The sequence below is a fragment of the Aspergillus stella-maris genome (assembly GCF_047715825.1).
Source record: "Aspergillus stella-maris strain CBS 113639 unplaced genomic scaffold BDV14scaffold_1, whole genome shotgun sequence".
Taxonomy (NCBI): Eukaryota; Fungi; Ascomycota; class Eurotiomycetes; order Eurotiales; family Aspergillaceae; genus Aspergillus; species Aspergillus stella-maris.
In genome coordinates, this window is record NW_027396795.1 from 696179 (window position 1) to 714526 (window position 18348).

Here is an 18348-nt window from a genome sequence, read left to right on the forward strand (position 1 = left end):
GTATGTAGACGCTTCAATCCTCAAGTTCCAGTGATCTATGCGGTCTGGCTCCAGTGTATAGAGATGAAGTCCCACCACGGAGAATGACTCCTCCGGACGAACCCATGACGGATCGCACTGACGGAACGTGGTCAAAGTATCCGTGACACCTGCCATGGAGGTATCTGAGGCCCGAGGTTGCCGTTTCTTCCAAGATTCATAGGTGATTGTGTTGATATCACGGATGCCCTAACGGGGTATGGAAATGCCGATTTCGGCGAAATCGGAGACGGAGCACTCTTGTCCAGACCAATACGATGCGATATGATGGTCTACCTGAAGATTGTTGATGCCGTCGTGCTCGCTGGTTGATTCAGAGAATGTAGCATCGGAGACAAGGTGGCGCTCCTTGTCGAACAGGGAGATGAGGCATTTTAAGGCGCCGCGATATCCTTGTCACGGTGCAACCACCAATTCTGTGTATAGAGGCATTTTCTGATTGACAGATTGCTAGGACACTACTGGGAAGACCGGCAAGCCTGTAGCAAATCGCCGACTGGCAATGTAAAAGCACCGAATCGCGGAGGAATATTCGTCAACAGGCATGATATACCTGGTGGGGCAGGTCAGCCAGGAACGGCGGAATGGGACAGCGGGAGCTAAGAGAGTGATAGCCGATCTGGACCACGATGGGGCTGGAAGACGGTACTCCGGACGAGGCTAATCAGGAGCAAGACGATTCCCAGCAGGGTTCCATCTACCCTCGGATAGTCGGGCGGATGGCGGGATGGTACTTCCACTGTTGAGGAATGCCACGGGCATTCGTTGAGGATACTGTTTGTATAGAAAGAGAGCATCGCTGTGTTTTGAACAAGTACAGAGAGACATTGGTTTTAATAGGTATCATAAGTAGATCGTTGGGCCAGTAGATAGCCAGAAAGGAGCCATGGTGTTGAGTGTTGATGGTTGAGAAAGGTAACCCGAGGATCGGGAAGCGCAACGGGAACCCGCCAGTTCGAGCACGCCAAATGGGGTTAGGCCCACTCGCTGGCAGTGACACCTGCCAAGATAACAGCTCCTCTGCAGCTATGCGATGGGTTTGATCAAATAGAACAATCAGACCTCAGAGGAGTATACAGGGTAGTATTAGAAGCCACTCGTCCGTCAACTTGTCTTGTTACTGCGCGCAAACATAACATTTCTGCAGAGAGCAGCGGAAAATCAAAACAGACTAATGCATGCCGACAGCTTGGACAGCACCCCGCAAATTGGCTGCACTATGGAACAATATCCCTACAATGGAGCAGTGGGGACAGCACATCAATGAATAGCAGTTCACTTATTAGCTAGCTCCAGGATCAGTATTACTCCGTCGTATTAACTGCAATATTAAGCCTGCCCCTTCCGTCAGCGGAGTAAACGCTGTGCCTACTTATGCTGGACTATATCCTGCTTGCTCCTCGGATCTCGATCTCGGATTCTCTTTCGGCTGTTGCTCTGCAGGACAATTATATTATAAGAACAGTTGAGCACTTGCAGCTTATCTTCTCTGCGTTGGCTCGGTGCATTGATCTCTTCCACACAACAGCTTGATAGGCCTTGTTGTTATCCCCGCACGCAATCCCCGTCAATCATCTGACAAGGCGCTCTCAACCTTGGAACTTGCTGTACCATTTCCGTTTTATCTTCTTGTTCTCCTCATCTTCCCTTCTCCAGTTTCTCGTCCTCGGAGCAGTTCCTGGCCACCCAAACCTTGATTCTCCCGGTTCTCTCCTGCCTGCTATAAGACCCATCGAGGTACTCCCGTACCCCCTCTCCTCCTCCCTCCTCAACGTCATTCCTGTCACACCAGCCACTCTTTCCTCTAATTTCCTCGGTGCTACGAGCAATTGCCAGCTGCTCGTCTCGAACGGATCTCTACTGTCTACTCCCGTTTCCTCTCGCTATATACCATCGGTCAGTCAATTGCCATCTTTTGTTCTGTCTCCGCAGCCCAACCTCTACGCTCTTTTTGACAACAATCATAATCCAACGATACAGCTATCTAATTTCATACAGACCTTAAACGAGCTCTGTTGCCTCCAAAATGGCCTCTACTGCGAAAGAGTCCGCCCATCCCGCCGTCGACTTTCTACACCAACCATACACTCGTGCCGCTCTTCCATTTGTCAATGGCGGACTAGCCGGTATGACGGCTACCGTCGTGATTCAGCCCATCGACATGATCAAGGTGCGCTTACAGCTCGCTGGCGAGGGTGTGCGCTCTGGGCCTCGTCCGTCAGCTTTGGGCGTTGCTCGCAACATTATCGCCTCCGGGAAGGTACTCGACCTCTACACTGGTCTTTCTGCGGGCCTGCTGCGCCAGGCTGTTTATACAACCGCTCGTCTGGGTTTCTTCGACACTTTCATGAAGACTTTGACCAAGAATGCCGAAGCAGCGAACCGGAAAGTGACATTCGCGGAGCGCGCAGGTGCAGGGTTGACGGCTGGTGGTATCGCCGCCATGATCGGTAACCCAGCAGATCTGGCGCTCGTAAGAATGCAATCAGATGGTCTCAAGCCACCCGAGGCTCGGGCTAACTACCGCTCCGTCATTGACGCCTTGTTCCGCATTTCGAAAGCCGAGGGCGTGACTGCTCTGTGGGCTGGTGCTTTCCCGACTGTTGTGCGTGCCATGTCTCTGAACTTAGGCCAATTGGCATTCTTTGCCGAGTCAAAAGCTCAGTTGAAGACTCGAACAACTCTGTCAGCGCAGAATCAAACCTTTGCGGCCTCTGCGATCGCTGGTTTCTTTGCCAGTTTCCTTTCGCTTCCATTTGACTTCGTCAAGACTCGACTACAAAAGCAGCAAAAGGACCCTAACACTGGAAAGCTGCCTTACAAGGGCATGTTTGATTGTGCACGCAAAGTAGTTCACGAAGAGGGCTGGCTGAGGTTTTACCGTGGCTTTGGCACATACTATGTGCGGATCGCACCCCATGCGTTAGTGTCCCCACTCTGTACACCTTGTTTTTCTTGTTGCTTATCGCTGACCCACTACTCCACTTTTTAGCATGGTGACCCTTATCGTTGCTGACTACCTCAACCTGATCACCAAGTAAACGCGACTGGAGAAACTCCGCCCGGCGTTGGGTTGAACCTCATGGTTGCTTATTATGCCAGCTTCAATGCATTACATCTGACCCTGCAGGGGTACAGCGCCCCTATACATCACCGCCAACTCCACCGAGCGTGCGAGTCTGGCGTTAGAATGCGAACGAGCCGTTATTTCATTGAAGGCGCACTCTCAGACGCCTCGAGCAGTATATAATACGTCGCTTACCGTTCCTTTCCCACATTATACTTATCTGGGCCTCGCAGTGCGACTACCTGGAGTGGGTCCCATTAATTCCATTGAGGCTTGGAAGCCTACAGCATATCTCTGCCGCATTGTTTTCTTTTACAAGCTGGTGTAATGTATGGAAAGTTTGTTTCGGGATTACCCTGTCTCTCAATGACTGTCTGAGTACTGCTCTCCTCCGGTCTCCTTAGCGTGACTTTATGTTTCCCTCTGTCTCAATATTGTCTTTTAGCTATACCCATTATGAGCAAGTGCCCAACTGTTCGCACTTGTAGGATGTACCTAATTGTAGGTAGTTGAATCCAAAATGAAGGAATTGCACGCTTGACCGCTAGATTCCAGTAACCACCCAGCAGGACTGCTATATACAGAGTAGACGACCTCACGGAGCGCCTCGAAGGATCATTCGGAGTTACGAGCCACTACTTTTCACCGGGATGCCGAAAACGCGGAGATATAACAGAACGCCGTTCGCTCACCGAAGATTGGGCAGGTACGATCTAGATCATTCTTTCCGTACCTGGTGAATTGGTTCGTGCCTTCCACAGTTGTGTCTTCCCAATCGCACCTTCCTCGCATGGTGCTATACTGCGTTGTTTCTAGAATGGCAGGAGCGACCGACCTCTACATTGACAAATTAGGCAGGCACATCCTAGAATGCCCAAGGATGGCTCGCTTACTTCACACTCGTCACTTAGATCCAATAGAGGGATGGAGCATATGTCGATAGGGTATACGGTAGCTCGGTTTGTTATGCCATTGTATAATGAGGATAACGTATTACTCTTCGTCATCCTCATCACCCGTCTCACTCTCCGTAGCAACATCCTGGCTCGCGAACTGGCTAATTGATCTTGCCCTCTCTTGTTTAATCCGGACATGTCCAACAGCCATTGAATCCCCATTCCCATCTCCGTCGTCATCACTCCCAAGTTCAACCCTTCCACTCTTCCTCCTCCCACTAACACTGATATCATCATCATCCTCTTCCTCCCTCCGTCTTTGCGCGTCCTCCGCACGCTTCACACGGCGCAGTAACACCGGGTCTTCGCGAAGGTCATTATTCGTCAGCACAACCTCGCAAACAGGACACTTGACCGCGCGGATTTTCCTTCCACCACGCCCCGAGGACGATGTTGCCGCGGGTACTGTTCGAGCACTCGAGCCAATCATAGACGTTATAGCCTCGCGCTCAAAACTATGTGGGCATTTTGTGCTGGTCACGGGGTCGCGGAAGGGGAGGAGTGTAAGTGGGCATCTTAGCGAGATGCGCTCGCGCTCGATGGCGACGTCATCGTCATCTGAGTCATCGTTTGCGTCGCGCGCTGCGACGCGGTGTCGCGTGTAGCGGGCTGGTGCGATGGAGGAAGAGGAGGAGGAGCGGCGTTTTCGGGAGGCGGCGGTGGGGTCTTCAAGGTGTGCGAACCAGGTGTTTGCGTTTGGGACTGGTGGGATGTCTTCGCCTGGATGCTTGGAGTCATGGATTATTCGATAGAAGCCGATGTAGGAGTTGTTCTTTGTGTAGCTGTTTGTTCGTAGAGGTGTTAGTTCTGTGATAGAGATTTGTAGGAGTGTTTCTTCAGGTCAACGTACCGCTCAGTCAATGTCATGTCATCGTACTTCGCTTGGTCCTCAGCCACGCGCTGCTCAAGCTTATTCCGCAAGGAGATCTCATCGCCATTAACCTCAGGCTCGGGCGAAGCTTCATAGAGTCCATCTCCGCCCTCATCCTCACCATCCTCCTCATGCTCCCGCCGTCTCCGCCGCCTCTGCCTCTGCTGCTGCCGCGCATTCCCAGCAGCAACCTCAACCTCCTCCTGCAACTTCCCCAATGTCTCAACCAATCCATCAACTCTAACCTCCGAGTCAATCGTCCGCCGCATAATCTCATCCAATCTCCCCGTAACAACCCCAACACTCTCACCCAAATCCCTAACCCTTTCCCCCTCGGCATCACCCTCATCAACCGCCTCGGCATCCGCCTCCCCCTCACCATCTCCCTCAGCATCACCACCCTCAGTCATACCCCGACTAACATCCCTCTCCCTCATCTTCTCCCTTCTATCCCTCATCTTCTGCTCCCGCATTCTCGCATCCGCAAGTCTATCATTAATCTCCCCCGCACAATCCGAAATCTTCTTCTCGGCATGCTGGATGTGCGTCTTTAGATGCCGCAGGCCCTGCGAGCGGAGGAGAGCTTGTAATGCTGTGCGGCCGGGCTCCGTGAGGGGTGCAATGGGGGTTTCGTAGGAGGGGAGGGGCGGGGATCCCGCTCGGCGGGGGGCAGTCGTTTCTCTTTCTTTTTCACGATCACGGTCGCGGTCGCGATGGTGTCGTGAGGAGCTTGGGGGGTGGCGATGGCGGGATGGGCCTGCGGGTGTTGAGGAGAGCATTTTTGTGGTTGAGAGGACGCGCCAGGCGGAGGATGTCTTGATATTGTGGTTTCTTCCCTGGGGAATATCTAAAGCGAAATCGCTGGATACTAGCCCTCGGTTTGACGGGCGCTTTGGGAAACGAGCGCCTTCTGGCTTAGACTGGAGTTTCTTTGAGTGGGAGAGGGAACCTCCATTACTTGTTGACTCGGGGCGCGACGCGATGGCGCTAGGCCTGTTTTGGGTGCTTAATTAGTGCCGCATTTGGTGCTTTTGTGCCTGAGGCCTCACTTTCTTTGCAGTCTTCCGACGATGAACATGAGAAGAATAAAGAGTGGCCCATAATATTGTCTATTTAGATATTCGTGAATTATGTAGACCTAGAACCAGACTCTTTATGATACATGCCCCGAAGTCCATAATAAATGAAGTAAAATACAAGTTCTGTGCTGAGCCCCGTCTACTAGACTTTGTAGAAGCAGAATGCGTGATAGAAACCTAATAGGTTAGTTGGTGGCCAACACAGGACGATGGGAGAACTTACTTGCTGCTTCCTTCTCCTCGTCTGTCATCAGTAGCTCGCCAGTGGTCCTATCCCGGACCCCCATCCGCTCGCTCAATGGACCAAGCTCCGAGTTGTCTTTCTCGTCGCGCCATACGTCGAGGAAAGGCTTTCGGTACTGAAGCTCGAGGTTGTACTCTTCGGTCAATCTGAACAAAAAGGTCAGAAAAGGTAAATTGGAGGGGGGATATAGATAGGTACTCACGCTCGGAAAGCCTCCCAAGGAACAACATATTCAGGGATCTCTTCAACAGCTTCTTCCATAAAGTAACTGTACTTCCATCCAAAAGGTGGCCGGAAAACACCATCCTCAGGAGTAGCACCAGGGAAACGGACACGGTAGATCGAGTTACCCCATTCCGCCTTCTTCACGTCATCCTCAACTTCTCCGTCTTCAGGCTCAGCCTCTTCCTTCTTTTCAGCAGCCTCGCTCTCCTTGCGTTTAGTGTGAAATTTTGCGACCTCTGAGCTGATGACATCGGAATTGGGACAAACTCCAAGGAAGCGGCCGCCCTTCCTCAGGCATCCAGCAACATTACGTAGCATCTGTCTCGTCTTTTCCTCGCTTTCGAAAGCATAGTGAATTGTGAACATAGATGCGACAACGTCGAACCCGCCAGAACCCCATCGCGAGCTCATGATGTTGCCCCCAGGTCCAACGTTAGGATCTATTCCAACTTCTTGTACGATTGGTACTTCCCCCAGCCATTCACCGAAGCAGTCCTTGATCACAAATTCTCCATGGAAAAGAGGGCCGCGACGTTGACGAGGTCCCCGACCGGTTCTCAACTGAGCGTAGCGGTCGCGTGCCTGGTCGATGGAGATATCGGCAGGATCAAGCCCAACGTAGAGATCGATGGCCTGGGGCGCCAGTTGCCATTTACCAAGGTCTCCGCCTTTACCACAGCCCAAATCAATCACCAGTAGTCGCTTCTCCTCCATAGGCGGAGGCGCAGCGCCGTTGGCCCAATCCTTATTATCAACAACCCGGGCAACAAATTCCTCATCCGGTGAAAACTTCTGTATAAGGGTGCTCTTGACCCAGTTGTTGAAAGTACGCAAGCCTTTGATCTTGCTATCGGTCTTTCGCCATTCTTTGCCGCGCTGAGGCACTGCGTTGTAATGTTGCCGAACAATATCGGACACACCCCGGCTTTGTGAGTACCGCATAGCATCATCTTGCTGAGCACGATCTCTCTCTTCCTGTCTCCTGCGAATGGTTTCTGGGTCCACGAGGCCCCTGCGTGCACCACCGCCAGGCCGTTTCCGCTGCCGCGTTTGTGTTTCCGGTGTAGGTGAACGACGAGGGGGCAGAGGCGGAGACGGCGATCGTCGCTGGTTGCGAGGAGGAGCACGGGCATTTTCTTCCGCATCGCGTCGCGAGTATGCGGACGGTGGCGCTGGGCCAGCTCTTCGCTTCTGGTGTCGTTCTTGAACTCGCTTTTTGGGGCCGTAGCGGTCTCTATCTTCTTCTTCTGGTAGCTTTCGTTTTCTGTCATCCGGGGAGCCGTCTCGATCGTGGAGAGCTGCGCCGGGGAAGCCACGACTCTCAGCTCTCTCCGCGGAAGTGTCAATTGGCCTCGAGCCTTCGCGGCTACGCGGTGAGTCCATGGCTGCAGTGATGGGGTGTGCCTTAGATTTCTCTTCGGGTTGAGGTGGTTTGCGATCAATCTCGTGCTCTTTGGTTCGGATTTCTGGTCGTTCGGGAGGTAGGGCAGGTAGCTGAGGTTGTTCCGATGGAGAAACGTGAGCTGGGTTCTGTAACTCCGGTTTTGTTGCTAAGTGGGGATCGTTGGCAAGCTGTTTAGAACGCCCAGATCACATAGATTAGCGAAACATCCATCAAAGTACAATGACCGAAAAGTGATCAGCTATTGTCAATCGACTGGAGCTTTTTGCGTCCTCGAGTCCGTCACTCTGTGTGTCGTAAAACACATAGAATTTAAAACAGAGGCTGAGAAAACCTTCCTTGACGAATCCCTCACACGCAGAGTTAAAAGCTTACCGAAGGTGAAAAATCATTGACCTCTGCGTTGACTCGAGGTTGGCCAGGATACTGAGGAGAGGGAGGTTGGTTGATGTGATGGTCATCCCAGCTATCCCGCGCGGCGTCATACATGGCGCCTCCACTAACTCGGCGCTCCGGCTTGTATTCATCTGCCATGGTGGACGAAAGCCCATAATTTGCGGAACAACTCAAAGCTGCGACTGCGATGAAATCGAGGAGAATATGAAGAAACTCGAGCAGAAAGCGCGATCACCGAGGCGAGCTGGATTTGTTGGTCGAGCTTGAGGATCAACCATGTTTCCCCTTTCCATTTCCGGCAGTCGATCTGCCTGGCCGGGGATACAATCAACTTCTTTGTGCGTTTGCTTGCACCATTTTCTACATGTCTACGCTACGAAATGATACAAAGTACACAAGCAAGGGTATGGTTGTCTGATATTTCTTGATTCTTGTTTGGTATAGACATGACGCTGCGGTATATGGCGGTGGCTGTGCCTTCACCCTCCCGTTGGGTATCATCCGATAACACGGCGCTTGTGTCGTGAAACAGCTTGGGAGTCTAGGCTCTCTCAACTCATCTCAAGCCATGCGGAGACTGCTGATTGTCAACAGGCAGAGACGCACCGTTGCTTGGTCATCGTGTCTTGCTTGGGATGTAGGACGATGTATATGCTCTCCATGTCCGTTGTAGGTGGATTCTTTGAATTTCATGGAAAGTATGTGCGATAAGAGACCTCAAGATGACTGGCTGCTGCCACCAGTCCGCCCGGGCTCGGGTGCGATGGAGAACCGTAGGCAAAGCGTGGAGTGTTTGTTAACCCATACTCCAATATATCCTATGGTTTCGGCGGGGCTGAATTCGTTCAAGTTTCCAATACTTTTTTCCAAGACTAGCCGGAAAAAACGTTGCGCGAAGCGATGCCAAATGGAATGGCTTCCATCAAGTGAGCGCGGAGGCTTGAGGCCTTAAAGTGTGGTCAAGAGAAGATAACTCGTATATCCATTGGAACGCCGCGCTTGCGAATCGAACCTTTGAAGTAAGATAAGAGGGCCTGTAAAGGAATTTCATCGGGCTGTCGGCAGTTTGCTCTTCGGAGACTTGACGTTCAGCAATTGTCTCATCCGTCGAATCTTCGCCCACCACTCTCGGTCTTTGGCTTTCTTCGCATCGTCGTTTTGCCCCTCGACAAATAGGTCGTCCATGGAAGGCGCCTCGGATCCAGCCCGGCTGCTTATGGGTGTACTTGCCCGTACTTGTCGATAATGCTTCACTTTGGCGGCTTGGGCCAAAAGTCCCCATCCACTATAGAGTGTTTCTGTCTTCTCGGATGGCTTTCCTGTACCACTCTGGGCCCGGCCATTGATCCATGGACAGTATTCCATATGCTCGTTGGCTGCATCTAGCGGATCAACGTCGAGGCCATCGTCTTTGTCCTTGGGTTTGTACATCCAAAGTCCCAGGCGTCGAAAGCACGCGCTGCAGCCGAGTAGATTCGTAGATCCGTCAACAGAGTCCCAGCCCAAGAATGCTAGGGTCAATGCAGCTTCGTTTATCGGGGGTTCACTTTGGTCTTGAGGTTGTGATGCATGATCCTGGTTGTTCTTTTTGTCTGGTTGCTGTATCTCTGTACTCTCGCGTACATTTTCCGGCCCTTGTAAAGCCCCTACAGGTAAGATTGATATGATATCCTGCGCGTTGAAGCCTTCAGGTGTCTGTAGGGAGTCTGGACTCGGTAGTTGATCGGCCATCTTAACTAGATGTGAGTATCGTGCCTGTAGGCTGGAGATTGCGGTGTCCGGATTTTTCAAAGGTAACCGATGAATAGTTGCTTATAACTGTCAGCCAAGCAATCACATTCGAGGTGGGAGCATAAACAAACCATCGCAGCCCTTGTTCCGCCACGGGCAGTTCTCCTCATGTCCTTCAGCAATCCGGTTTATATATTCCTGTACAAGCTTGGCGCCTGACTACCATCAGGATTTGACAATGTTGAAGCGACTCATTCCACTTACGGACTTCCTTTCTTTCCTGTATCTTATCCCCATCGTAGCCATCTAACTCATCGAGTTCGTCCGGGATCTTGACTATGACGGACCCCCCACAGGCGCTAATACACGTAACACGAGCGACATCCGTACAGATCCATCCGCGTTTAGCCCATTCCACCTCATTCACCGCGGCGGGTTTGGGCGACCATCGATCCACCCGACGAAACGTTTCTAGCCGCTCTAGAAAGCGCTCGCGATCCCAAGGAACGAAGCTCGGTCGAGACTGCGAGGATACGGACGAAGAGCGCGAATCAGGTCGAGACATCTTGAGAATATCCTTTCGAAGAATGTCTTTTCGTACTGAGGCCAAAATGTTATCGCTCCCGCTCAGACGAGCTCGTTTCGCGGACGAGGCATGCTCGAGAGCTGCCGCAGGGTCGGCGGTTCGGCTGGAAGACTCGGTGTTTGTTGGCTTGGTGAGAGATTCGAGGACTCGGTGAAATTTGCGCTTCTTCGTCTCGAGTGCATAGGACATCTTTCAAAATGTAATAGGGGTCTGCCGCCAGTGTTATGGAGAGTCGAGATGTTCTGCTGTTGCGGAACTGCAGTCGGAGCTGAATTAAGCTAAGCTAAAACGGGGCAGCTTCTGCCTCAGGCACTCTACAACCTTTGTTCGCAAAAAGTGAAAGATGAGCTGCATCTTCAAAGACTGAAAGACTACTGTGCCTTCTTGGGCTTAGTTTATAATATGATGAGCATTGGCTGCGACTCACCATTTCTTCCTGTCTTTATGCAACCCTGATACAAGCATCGTATGATCCTACGCAACAAATGCTGACAATCTGATTGGTTCCGAGGGGGCTCTCGGCTTTCCGACCTGATCGCCGCATTCTCCGAGCGCGACATTTGACAATTTTCCCTTTGATAGGACAACCCTCCATCATTGCCATAACCATGGCATCCCTGGGGAACTCAGCCCTTCTATTCAGAAGGGTTGCACCACGACTGTCTAAAGAACTATTCACCTGCCGCCAATGCCTCGTCCGAACCCAGAATCAGAATTATTCCACCCGAACGTCTCTCCGCACCCCCTCCGTCACCCTTCCTCGAAACACAAACCGAATCGATGCGTCCTCTCTGAGAAGTAAAGCGAGAAAGGCATTTGCGCGATGCGCTTCCGACTCTGCTGCTGCAAATGGCACAAAATCAGAAACGAAGAAGTCAAGTTTCCCGGATGTTAGCAGCAAGAGCGTCGCATACTGGTTGCTCGGCAGTGCGGCCAGTGTCTTTGGTATCGTGGTCTTTGGCGGTCTCACACGCCTGACAGAATCTGGGTATGTTCTCTTTACAAGCAACTTTCGACCCGTGGTATCTTGAGCTAACCACGACATGTAGATTGAGTATCACCGAATGGCGCCCCGTCACCGGATCCCTCCCTCCTCTGAACGCTGAAGACTGGGAATCCGAATTCGCGAAATACCGTGCTTCCCCCGAATTTCAGCTTCTGAACCCGACGATGACCCTCTCTGAATTCAAGTCTATCTACTACATGGAATGGATCCACCGCCTCTGGGGCCGATTCGTCGGTCTTTCGTTCGTCCTGCCGGCTATCTACTTTGTTGCTAGGAAGAAGGTCAGCAAGCCGATGGCGTTGCGCCTCGGTGGCATTGCAGGCTTGATTGGCTTCCAAGGATTCATCGGCTGGTGGATGGTTGCTTCAGGACTCAAGGACGACCTTTTCGCTCCGGGCAGTCACCCGCGTGTCAGTCAGTACCGCCTGACTGCGCACCTGGGTGCCGCGTTCGCCTGCTACAGCGCAATGCTCTGGAACGGTCTCGCTATTCTCCGCTCTCATCGCCTCCTCTCTGACCCCGACGCCGGTATCAAGCTTCTTGATCAACTCAGAGACCCCAAGCTCAAGTTCTTCCGCCGCTCCATCGCCGGTCTCGCCGCCCTCGTCTTCGTCACCGTCCTCTCAGGCGCCCTTGTCGCCGGCCTCGACGCCGGTCTTATTTACAACGAGTTCCCATGGATGGGCAAAGGCCTCGCACCACCCATGGAAGAACTCTTCGACGCCCGCTACTCCCGCCACGAAGACCGCTCTGACCTCTGGTGGCGCAACATCCTCGAGAACCCCTCCACCGTCCAGCTCGACCACCGCATTCTCGCCATGACAACATTCACATCCATCATCGCGCTCTTCGCTTACACGCGCAGATCAGGAAACATGCAGCGCCTCCTTCCCCGTGCCGCTAAGAAGGGCATGCACGGTGTTCTTGGGTTTGCCTGTCTGCAAGTTGGTCTTGGTCTCTCGACTCTGCTCTACCTCGTCCCTACACCATTGGCTTCGGCTCACCAGGCCGGAAGCTTGTTCCTCTTGACTTGGGTTCTTGTTTTGGGTAGCCGCATCTGGCACCCTTCGAGAACGGCGAAGTTGTTGCAAATGGCTGCGAAGGCGCGTGGACACTCGGTGTCAACTGCTACGCGCCACGTCCCTAAGCTATGAACCAGGGTTTGGTTTCCGCGGTTAAGAACATATGTTTTTGAGACCGCTTGCTGTATATTAAATCTCTACTTATATCTCCTGTAAATTACTGCTATTATATGTCATCATATAGACTCACGATTTCTTCACCAACACCTGACTGCTCATAAACAGCCTGATCGTTCTACACTCTAGCTACAGATCGTTAGAAGCTAGGTCTGTCGCTATGCACACGGCTACGCGAGTGGTAGCAAGGTGAATAACAGGAATCTGATATATTGGATAACATAGTTTATCTCTTTTCATAGATCAATCGGCTCATCATGGAATATCATCAAGAGGCGTCATTTTTGCGTGAGCTTTGCGGCTTCTAACATCTATTTGTGGGCTGCAGAGATTGACAATTAGCTGGACGTCTGCTTTGTGATTTGAAGAGGAAACTCACGAATACCCTCCTCAGGCTGGGGCTGGATGCCAACAACCTCGGCAGCAGACTTGGGGTCGGCAGCGGACTTGTCCTCCTTCATGAAGGGGAAGGCAAGAACCTCCTTGATACTGTAGTTATTCGTCAAGAACATGACCAGACGGTCAATACCCATACCCCAACCACCGGTAGGAGGCAGACCGTATTCCAAGCTGGTACAGAAGTTCTCATCGATGATCTGGGCCTCGTCGTCACCCTGGTCCTTCTGGCGGGCCTGCTCCTCGAAGCGGAGACGCTGGTCGAAGGGGTCGTTCAACTCGGTGTAGGCGTTGACGATCTCCTTCTTGCAGACGAAGGCCTCGAAACGCTCGCAGAGGCCCCTGTTCTGGCGGTGGTACTTGGCGAGAGGGGACATCATTTGAGGGTGGCCGGTGATGAATGTGGGGTTGACGCAGGTTTCTTCGATGAACTCGCCGACAAGCTTGTCGAGCATACGAGCGTTGGTGAGGGGTGGTGAGCACTCGACGCCAGTCTTCTTGAGGATGCGCTTGAGGAACTCGCCGGTCTCGGCGGTGTGAAGCTGGTCGCCAGGGGGGAACTTCTCACCGGTAGCTTTCTCGAGAGCGGGAATCATCTCCACGCGCTTCCAGGGAGCTTGCCAGTTGACCTTGTATTCTTCACCGGTCTGTGTGTGGAAGGTGGTCTCGTAGCTACCAGTGATGTGCTTGACAAGTCCGGAGACGAGGTCCTCGGTCAGGTTCATGACGTCGTAAACATCAGCGTAAGCCCAGTAGAACTCGCAAGTGGTGAATTCAGGGTTATGGGTAAGGTCAACACCCTCGTTTCTGAACTGACGGCCAAGTTCGTAGACACGCTCGAGACCTCCGACGATGAGCATCTTGAGGTACAGCTCGGGGGCAACACGCATGAACAGGTTCATGTCGTGCTCGTTGTGGTGAGTGATGAAAGGCTTAGCAGTGGCGCCACCGGCGATAGCGTTCATCATGGGGGTTTCCACTTCGACGAAGTCCCGCTGGTCGAAGTAGTTGCGGATGTATGTGACCATCTTGGAGCGAGTGACGAAAACGTTGCGCGACTTGTCGTTCATGATCAAGTCAAGGTAACGCTGGCGGTAACGCTGTTCCTTGTCCTGGAAACCGTAGTGCTCGGAGGGAATGGCGTGAAGACAGGGGGCGAGGAGAATGACCTCGGTCGCGAAGATGGAGAGCTCACCATCGGGACGGTTCTTGGGGTTGCTGCGACCAGGGAAACCGATAATACCGACGATATCACCTCTGCGGAGGTGCTCGTGCTGGTCTTCGAACGAAGGACCGCCCTCAGCAACGTGTTGAGCCTGAGCCACAACCTGCACCTTGACACCCTCGGCGCGGATGTCGTAGAAGATCAACTTAGCACCAGATGCGCGCTTGGTGTAAATTCTACCGGCAATGCGGACGGGTGTTTCGGGCTTCTGTTCGCCCTTCTCGAGGCTCTCGTACTCCTTCAGGAACTCGCGGAGGTCGTTGGTGACCTGGAACTTGTGGGGGTAGGGGTCGGGGTTCTTGGACTCGCGGAGCTTGTTGATCTTCTTGCTGCGGATCTCGAAGTATTGCTAGATTTAGAAAGTACAATTAGACATCATTCTTGATTCCGATCAAAGAGGCACAAGACCACTTACGTTGGGGGTCAAGTTGGCCTCCTCCTCTTCAGCGGAGACCTTCTTGGGAGCAGCAGTCTTGGGAGGGGCAGCAGCCTCCTTCTCCTTCTTCTTGGCGTCCTTCTCACGCTGCTTCTGGCGTCTCTTCAACTCGGTCTTGGAGACCTTCTCGCCAGTAACTTCATCGAGCAAGAGGTTGGCCATGGCGGCCTCGGCCTCCTTAACGGGTTGAGCGTCGGACATGATAAAAAGCTGAGTTATCCGACTTCCTAATTACTCGCTTCAGAAAGTGCGAGTAAAAGCTAGGGAAAGTGGATAAAGGGAGTATTCTCTGAAGTCGAAGTGGGAGATGGGAGATGGAGAAAGCGCGCCGAAGTTTTTTGGGCGGGAGTCACCGCGGGGCTGTCATTGGGTCCTCAGAACTACAAAACCGATTGAGTCATGGCAATCACCATATCACATTGAATTCCTTCCTGACCTTCTAGAAACAAAACATTGACCTGAAGATTCTTTTGCATATTATCCTCATTCAAATCCTTCCATAATCCTAAACTTGCAGCCCGTCATGAACCTTCGACCGAAACCAGAATCAAGCAGGGCTTAGGGCACGGGCAGCGAAGTGGGGTTTTCGATGCCGATAAAGACTTCACCCCGCCATGGAGCTTGCGGCATCGGCAATCAAGGCAGAATAGGGCTCTGGAAGTGAAGGAGCAATCCAAGGGTTTTTGGAGAACTCAAATCTCATCGGGGACATGTGTCTTGCTTTCGTACTCGAAATCCATGGTGTCGTCCTCATGCTCAGTGCTTGTGTCATTCTCAGCGTTCAGCCACTGCTGAGCCCTGGTGATCTTCTCTTTCTCCCTGACAAGATACTGCCTTCGACGCTGGCGCTCAGGGTCCTCCGCCATAAGCTCATTGCATCTCTCGACGGCTAAGAAACCGTCAGCTCTTTCTCGGTATCCCCGCTGTAAAGGAGGGCGACATACCGTTCTCATTGTAAATCCCGAGGTTCCTCTCGATCACGGTAACCAGGTTCTCGCGGCATTTGAAGAAGAGCTTGGTATGCACGCTTTGGCAGATGGAATCAACGAATCTCGAACTGGCTACCTCGTAGTACCCTCTTGTTTCCTAAAAACAGTAAGCTTTGCAACCTCAGAAAGAGATAGACGCCTCACTGCCATGATCTTCAGTTCCTGAGCGAATCTGTCAACGCCTAGTTCGGCCACACCAATCTTCCTCATTTCATTCTCCCTGCGTGACGCATCGTCCGGCCATCTTCCCATATTTTTCAGGAATTGCCTCTTACGGGCATCGAGCCTGCTTGTTTCAAGGAGCTTCTGGGCGTCGTCGATGGCCCTGACAAGTGCGGAATTGGCCATTGTGAAAGGCTTGTTGTACTCAATTTGGTAGATCTCACCCGTATGCTCCAAATGTTCAACCCGGAGACTTTGCAAGTAAACTTCAATTATTTTTCGAAGCTGCCGGTAAAGCTCTGTTTGCTGGTATTTAACAACGCATTTTTCAACTTGTTTCAAAAGCATCGTGCTCACAAGCTTGTGGCTGGCATTAATGAAGGCCATCATGGGACCATTCCAATGTTGAACAGATATCTTGACCATGACCTCAAGTGCTTTGGGGTTGATTTGCTGTGGTATACCAGCGCTCGCAGAGTCCGAATTGGTTTCTTGAATCTCTTCCCAGCTAAAGACTTTCGCAGGACTAACAAATGCGTCAAAAGATGAAGTATGGTATCCTGATGGCTTAGTCACTCTTGCAGTATCAGAAGGATTAAGAGCAGGAGGATCTCCAGGAGCTTTGCGTTTGATGGGAGTTTGTTGGACCACCTCACATTCTGAGTCTTCGTTGCCGTCAACAGCTACCCGCTGCAGCTCCGACTCGGACAGAAGCTTCACTGTTGGACGAGTCTTGACCAAAGCACGTTTGAAGTCCTCGGCGACCTTGAGCCATAGCTTCTGCAACGGATACTTTCTTGATCCACCATCAATGTGACAGCGAATCTGGTCTTTGAGCGTATACAACAAGCCACACAGGATATAAGGAACATTCTCGGAAGGAAGATCCGGGAGCGTAGAGAGCTCTGCGTCGATCCGTTCGGCCTTATCGTCTATCTTCGAGATGATGCGCGGAAGACATCGTTGAATCTTTTGGAAGAGGAGACCGGACAGGAAGGTTTGCAAGCGTCGGGTTCCAAATCTGTCTTGATACGCAGCGAGTTCGTTGGACCATGCGCCAGAGTTGAAGAATCTCTCCTCTTGTTGTCGGGCTGCAGAATGCTCAACGGATGGATCCGGGTCATTCTGAACCACATAGTATCCGTGCCCAAGCTTGAACTTGTCACCCTGCAATATCTCTTCCCATCGTGCATGAGATTCCCTGGGGTCAAAGCGATCGGGTTTCGTCAGGACACCAAGCGCCCTCTTGCTTGACCCCCGAACTTCTCGCATGATGCGGGCAGCACTGCTGTTCATGACGTCGTCGGTCATAGTAATCGTGAGGAGCACAATGCAATCCTTCTGACAGATGTAGTCTTTCACGAGATTCTCGACAAGGTTGACAAGATAACGCTCATCATCGTTCTCGACCTGATTGATGACCCCTGGAAGATCGTAGAAAGAGAGATTCGGAAACCCAGCAGCAGAGATGTCTAGTCTCACGATGTTTGGCGAGAACTTGACCTGGGTATGGTGGACGTCGGTATCGGAGTTGTGCCCAGGAACGTAGTTTGCAGTCGGACTTCCTGGGTTCAAGATCGCTAGCTGGGCCCATCGGATAACTTCCTCAGTCTGATTCTTGTCCGTGATCGTAATGAACAGTTCGTCCTCTCGCTCTTGCTCATGCCAGGGTCCCAAAGGCTCATTCTTCTTTGGCTTGCTGATCTTTCGCGATCCATCATACATATACTTTCGGGAAAGGTACACACCACAAGTCCATGGTTGGCCGACCTCTCCATCTGACAGATTGATCTCCATAGGGCACCGAGTGCAAGTGCCAGCGCTCCTTGGAACCTTGATCTCGCTCATGCCCTCAATTAGGGAGCTCTTTCCGGTGCTCTGGTCACCAATGACACAGATTTTGGGGAGCGTAATCTGGGAGTCTTCGATGCCGAGGTGGCGAAGATCCTGGATCTTCTTTACCAACATGGTCATGTCAGATGCCAATATGTTCAGCGGCTCCGAAGAGCTGGTATGAGCGGCGGGTCCCATGCTTGGAGTTGAGTATGCAGCTGTGACCATCAATGTGTTAGGCACGGGCCTTGATAGTGTGGAGCGAGGAGGGTCATTTACTGGAACTTGACTGTTGTAGCGCTTCTTTTTCCGCTTTCACCAAAGGCGTGGATGCTCGAATGGGAAGAGAAGGCTCTCTTATCGCCATGTGTGTTGGACACTCGGCCGTATGGCGTGAAATGCCTGCTGTCGGATCGACTCGAAGCGGGAAGAGAAACACTGGGTCGCAGGTTGGTGGAGAAGAAAAGTGCAAGATAGGCAAGAATGGAAAAAAAAGATAAAAGAAA

At 52.1% G+C, this 18348-nt stretch overlaps 5 protein-coding genes across 5 annotated transcripts; 2 read left to right on the forward strand and 3 right to left on the reverse strand.

Annotated features, from left to right (window-relative positions):
• Window positions 1–1676: 1676 nt before the first annotated feature.
• Window positions 1677–3643, forward strand: BDV14DRAFT_162167 (putative mitochondrial dicarboxylate carrier protein). The gene is made up of 2 exons (XM_073766859.1): window positions 1677–2961; window positions 3032–3643. Exons 1-2 carry the CDS (start codon window positions 2066–2068, stop codon window positions 3078–3080), a joined length of 945 nt encoding a protein of 314 aa, XP_073633835.1. The 5' UTR covers window positions 1677–2065; the 3' UTR covers window positions 3081–3643.
• A 456-nt stretch (window positions 3644–4099) lies between these two features.
• BDV14DRAFT_186536 (mRNA capping enzyme-domain-containing protein) lies at window positions 4100–10785 on the reverse strand (the record flags this gene model as incomplete). Its single annotated transcript, XM_073770825.1, has 6 exons — window positions 4100–4844; window positions 4913–5690; window positions 6236–6402; window positions 6459–7847; window positions 9403–10090; window positions 10275–10785. 6 exons carry the CDS (start codon window positions 10783–10785, stop codon window positions 4100–4102), a joined length of 4278 nt encoding a protein of 1425 aa, XP_073633836.1.
• A 227-nt stretch (window positions 10786–11012) lies between these two features.
• On the forward strand, window positions 11013–12948 carry cox15 (cytochrome c oxidase assembly protein cox15). The gene is made up of 2 exons (XM_073776724.1): window positions 11013–11584; window positions 11646–12948. Exons 1-2 carry the CDS (start codon window positions 11205–11207, stop codon window positions 12754–12756), a joined length of 1491 nt encoding a protein of 496 aa, XP_073633837.1. The 5' UTR covers window positions 11013–11204; the 3' UTR covers window positions 12757–12948.
• BDV14DRAFT_206615 (lysine--tRNA ligase KRS1) lies at window positions 12949–15059 on the reverse strand (the record flags this gene model as incomplete). The annotated part of the gene is made up of 2 exons (XM_073774939.1): window positions 12949–14771; window positions 14838–15059. 2 exons carry the CDS (start codon window positions 15057–15059, stop codon window positions 13140–13142), a joined length of 1854 nt encoding a protein of 617 aa, XP_073633838.1. The 3' UTR covers window positions 12949–13139.
• Window positions 15060–15550: 491 nt separating this feature from the next.
• BDV14DRAFT_194665 (putative dynamin GTPase) lies at window positions 15551–18040 on the reverse strand (the record flags this gene model as incomplete). The annotated part of the gene is made up of 3 exons (XM_073771971.1): window positions 15551–15747; window positions 15803–15944; window positions 15992–18040. 3 exons carry the CDS (start codon window positions 18038–18040, stop codon window positions 15551–15553), a joined length of 2388 nt encoding a protein of 795 aa, XP_073633839.1.
• Between the last annotated feature and the right edge of the window lie 308 nt (window positions 18041–18348).

Bases quoted from the DNA above. Each gene is read 5' to 3' on its own strand.
- BDV14DRAFT_162167 (XM_073766859.1), top strand. From the start codon at position 2,066: ATGGCCTCTACTGCGAAAGAGTCCGCCCATCCCGCCGTCGACTTTCTA. The intron at 2,962-3,031 runs GTTAGTGTCCCC...TCCACTTTTTAG, and splicing joins GTGCGGATCGCACCCCATGC to CATGGTGACCCTTATCGTTG.
- cox15 (XM_073776724.1), top strand. From the start codon at position 11,205: ATGGCATCCCTGGGGAACTCAGCCCTTCTATTCAGAAGGGTTGCACCA. The intron at 11,585-11,645 runs GTATGTTCTCTT...CACGACATGTAG, and splicing joins ACACGCCTGACAGAATCTGG to ATTGAGTATCACCGAATGGC.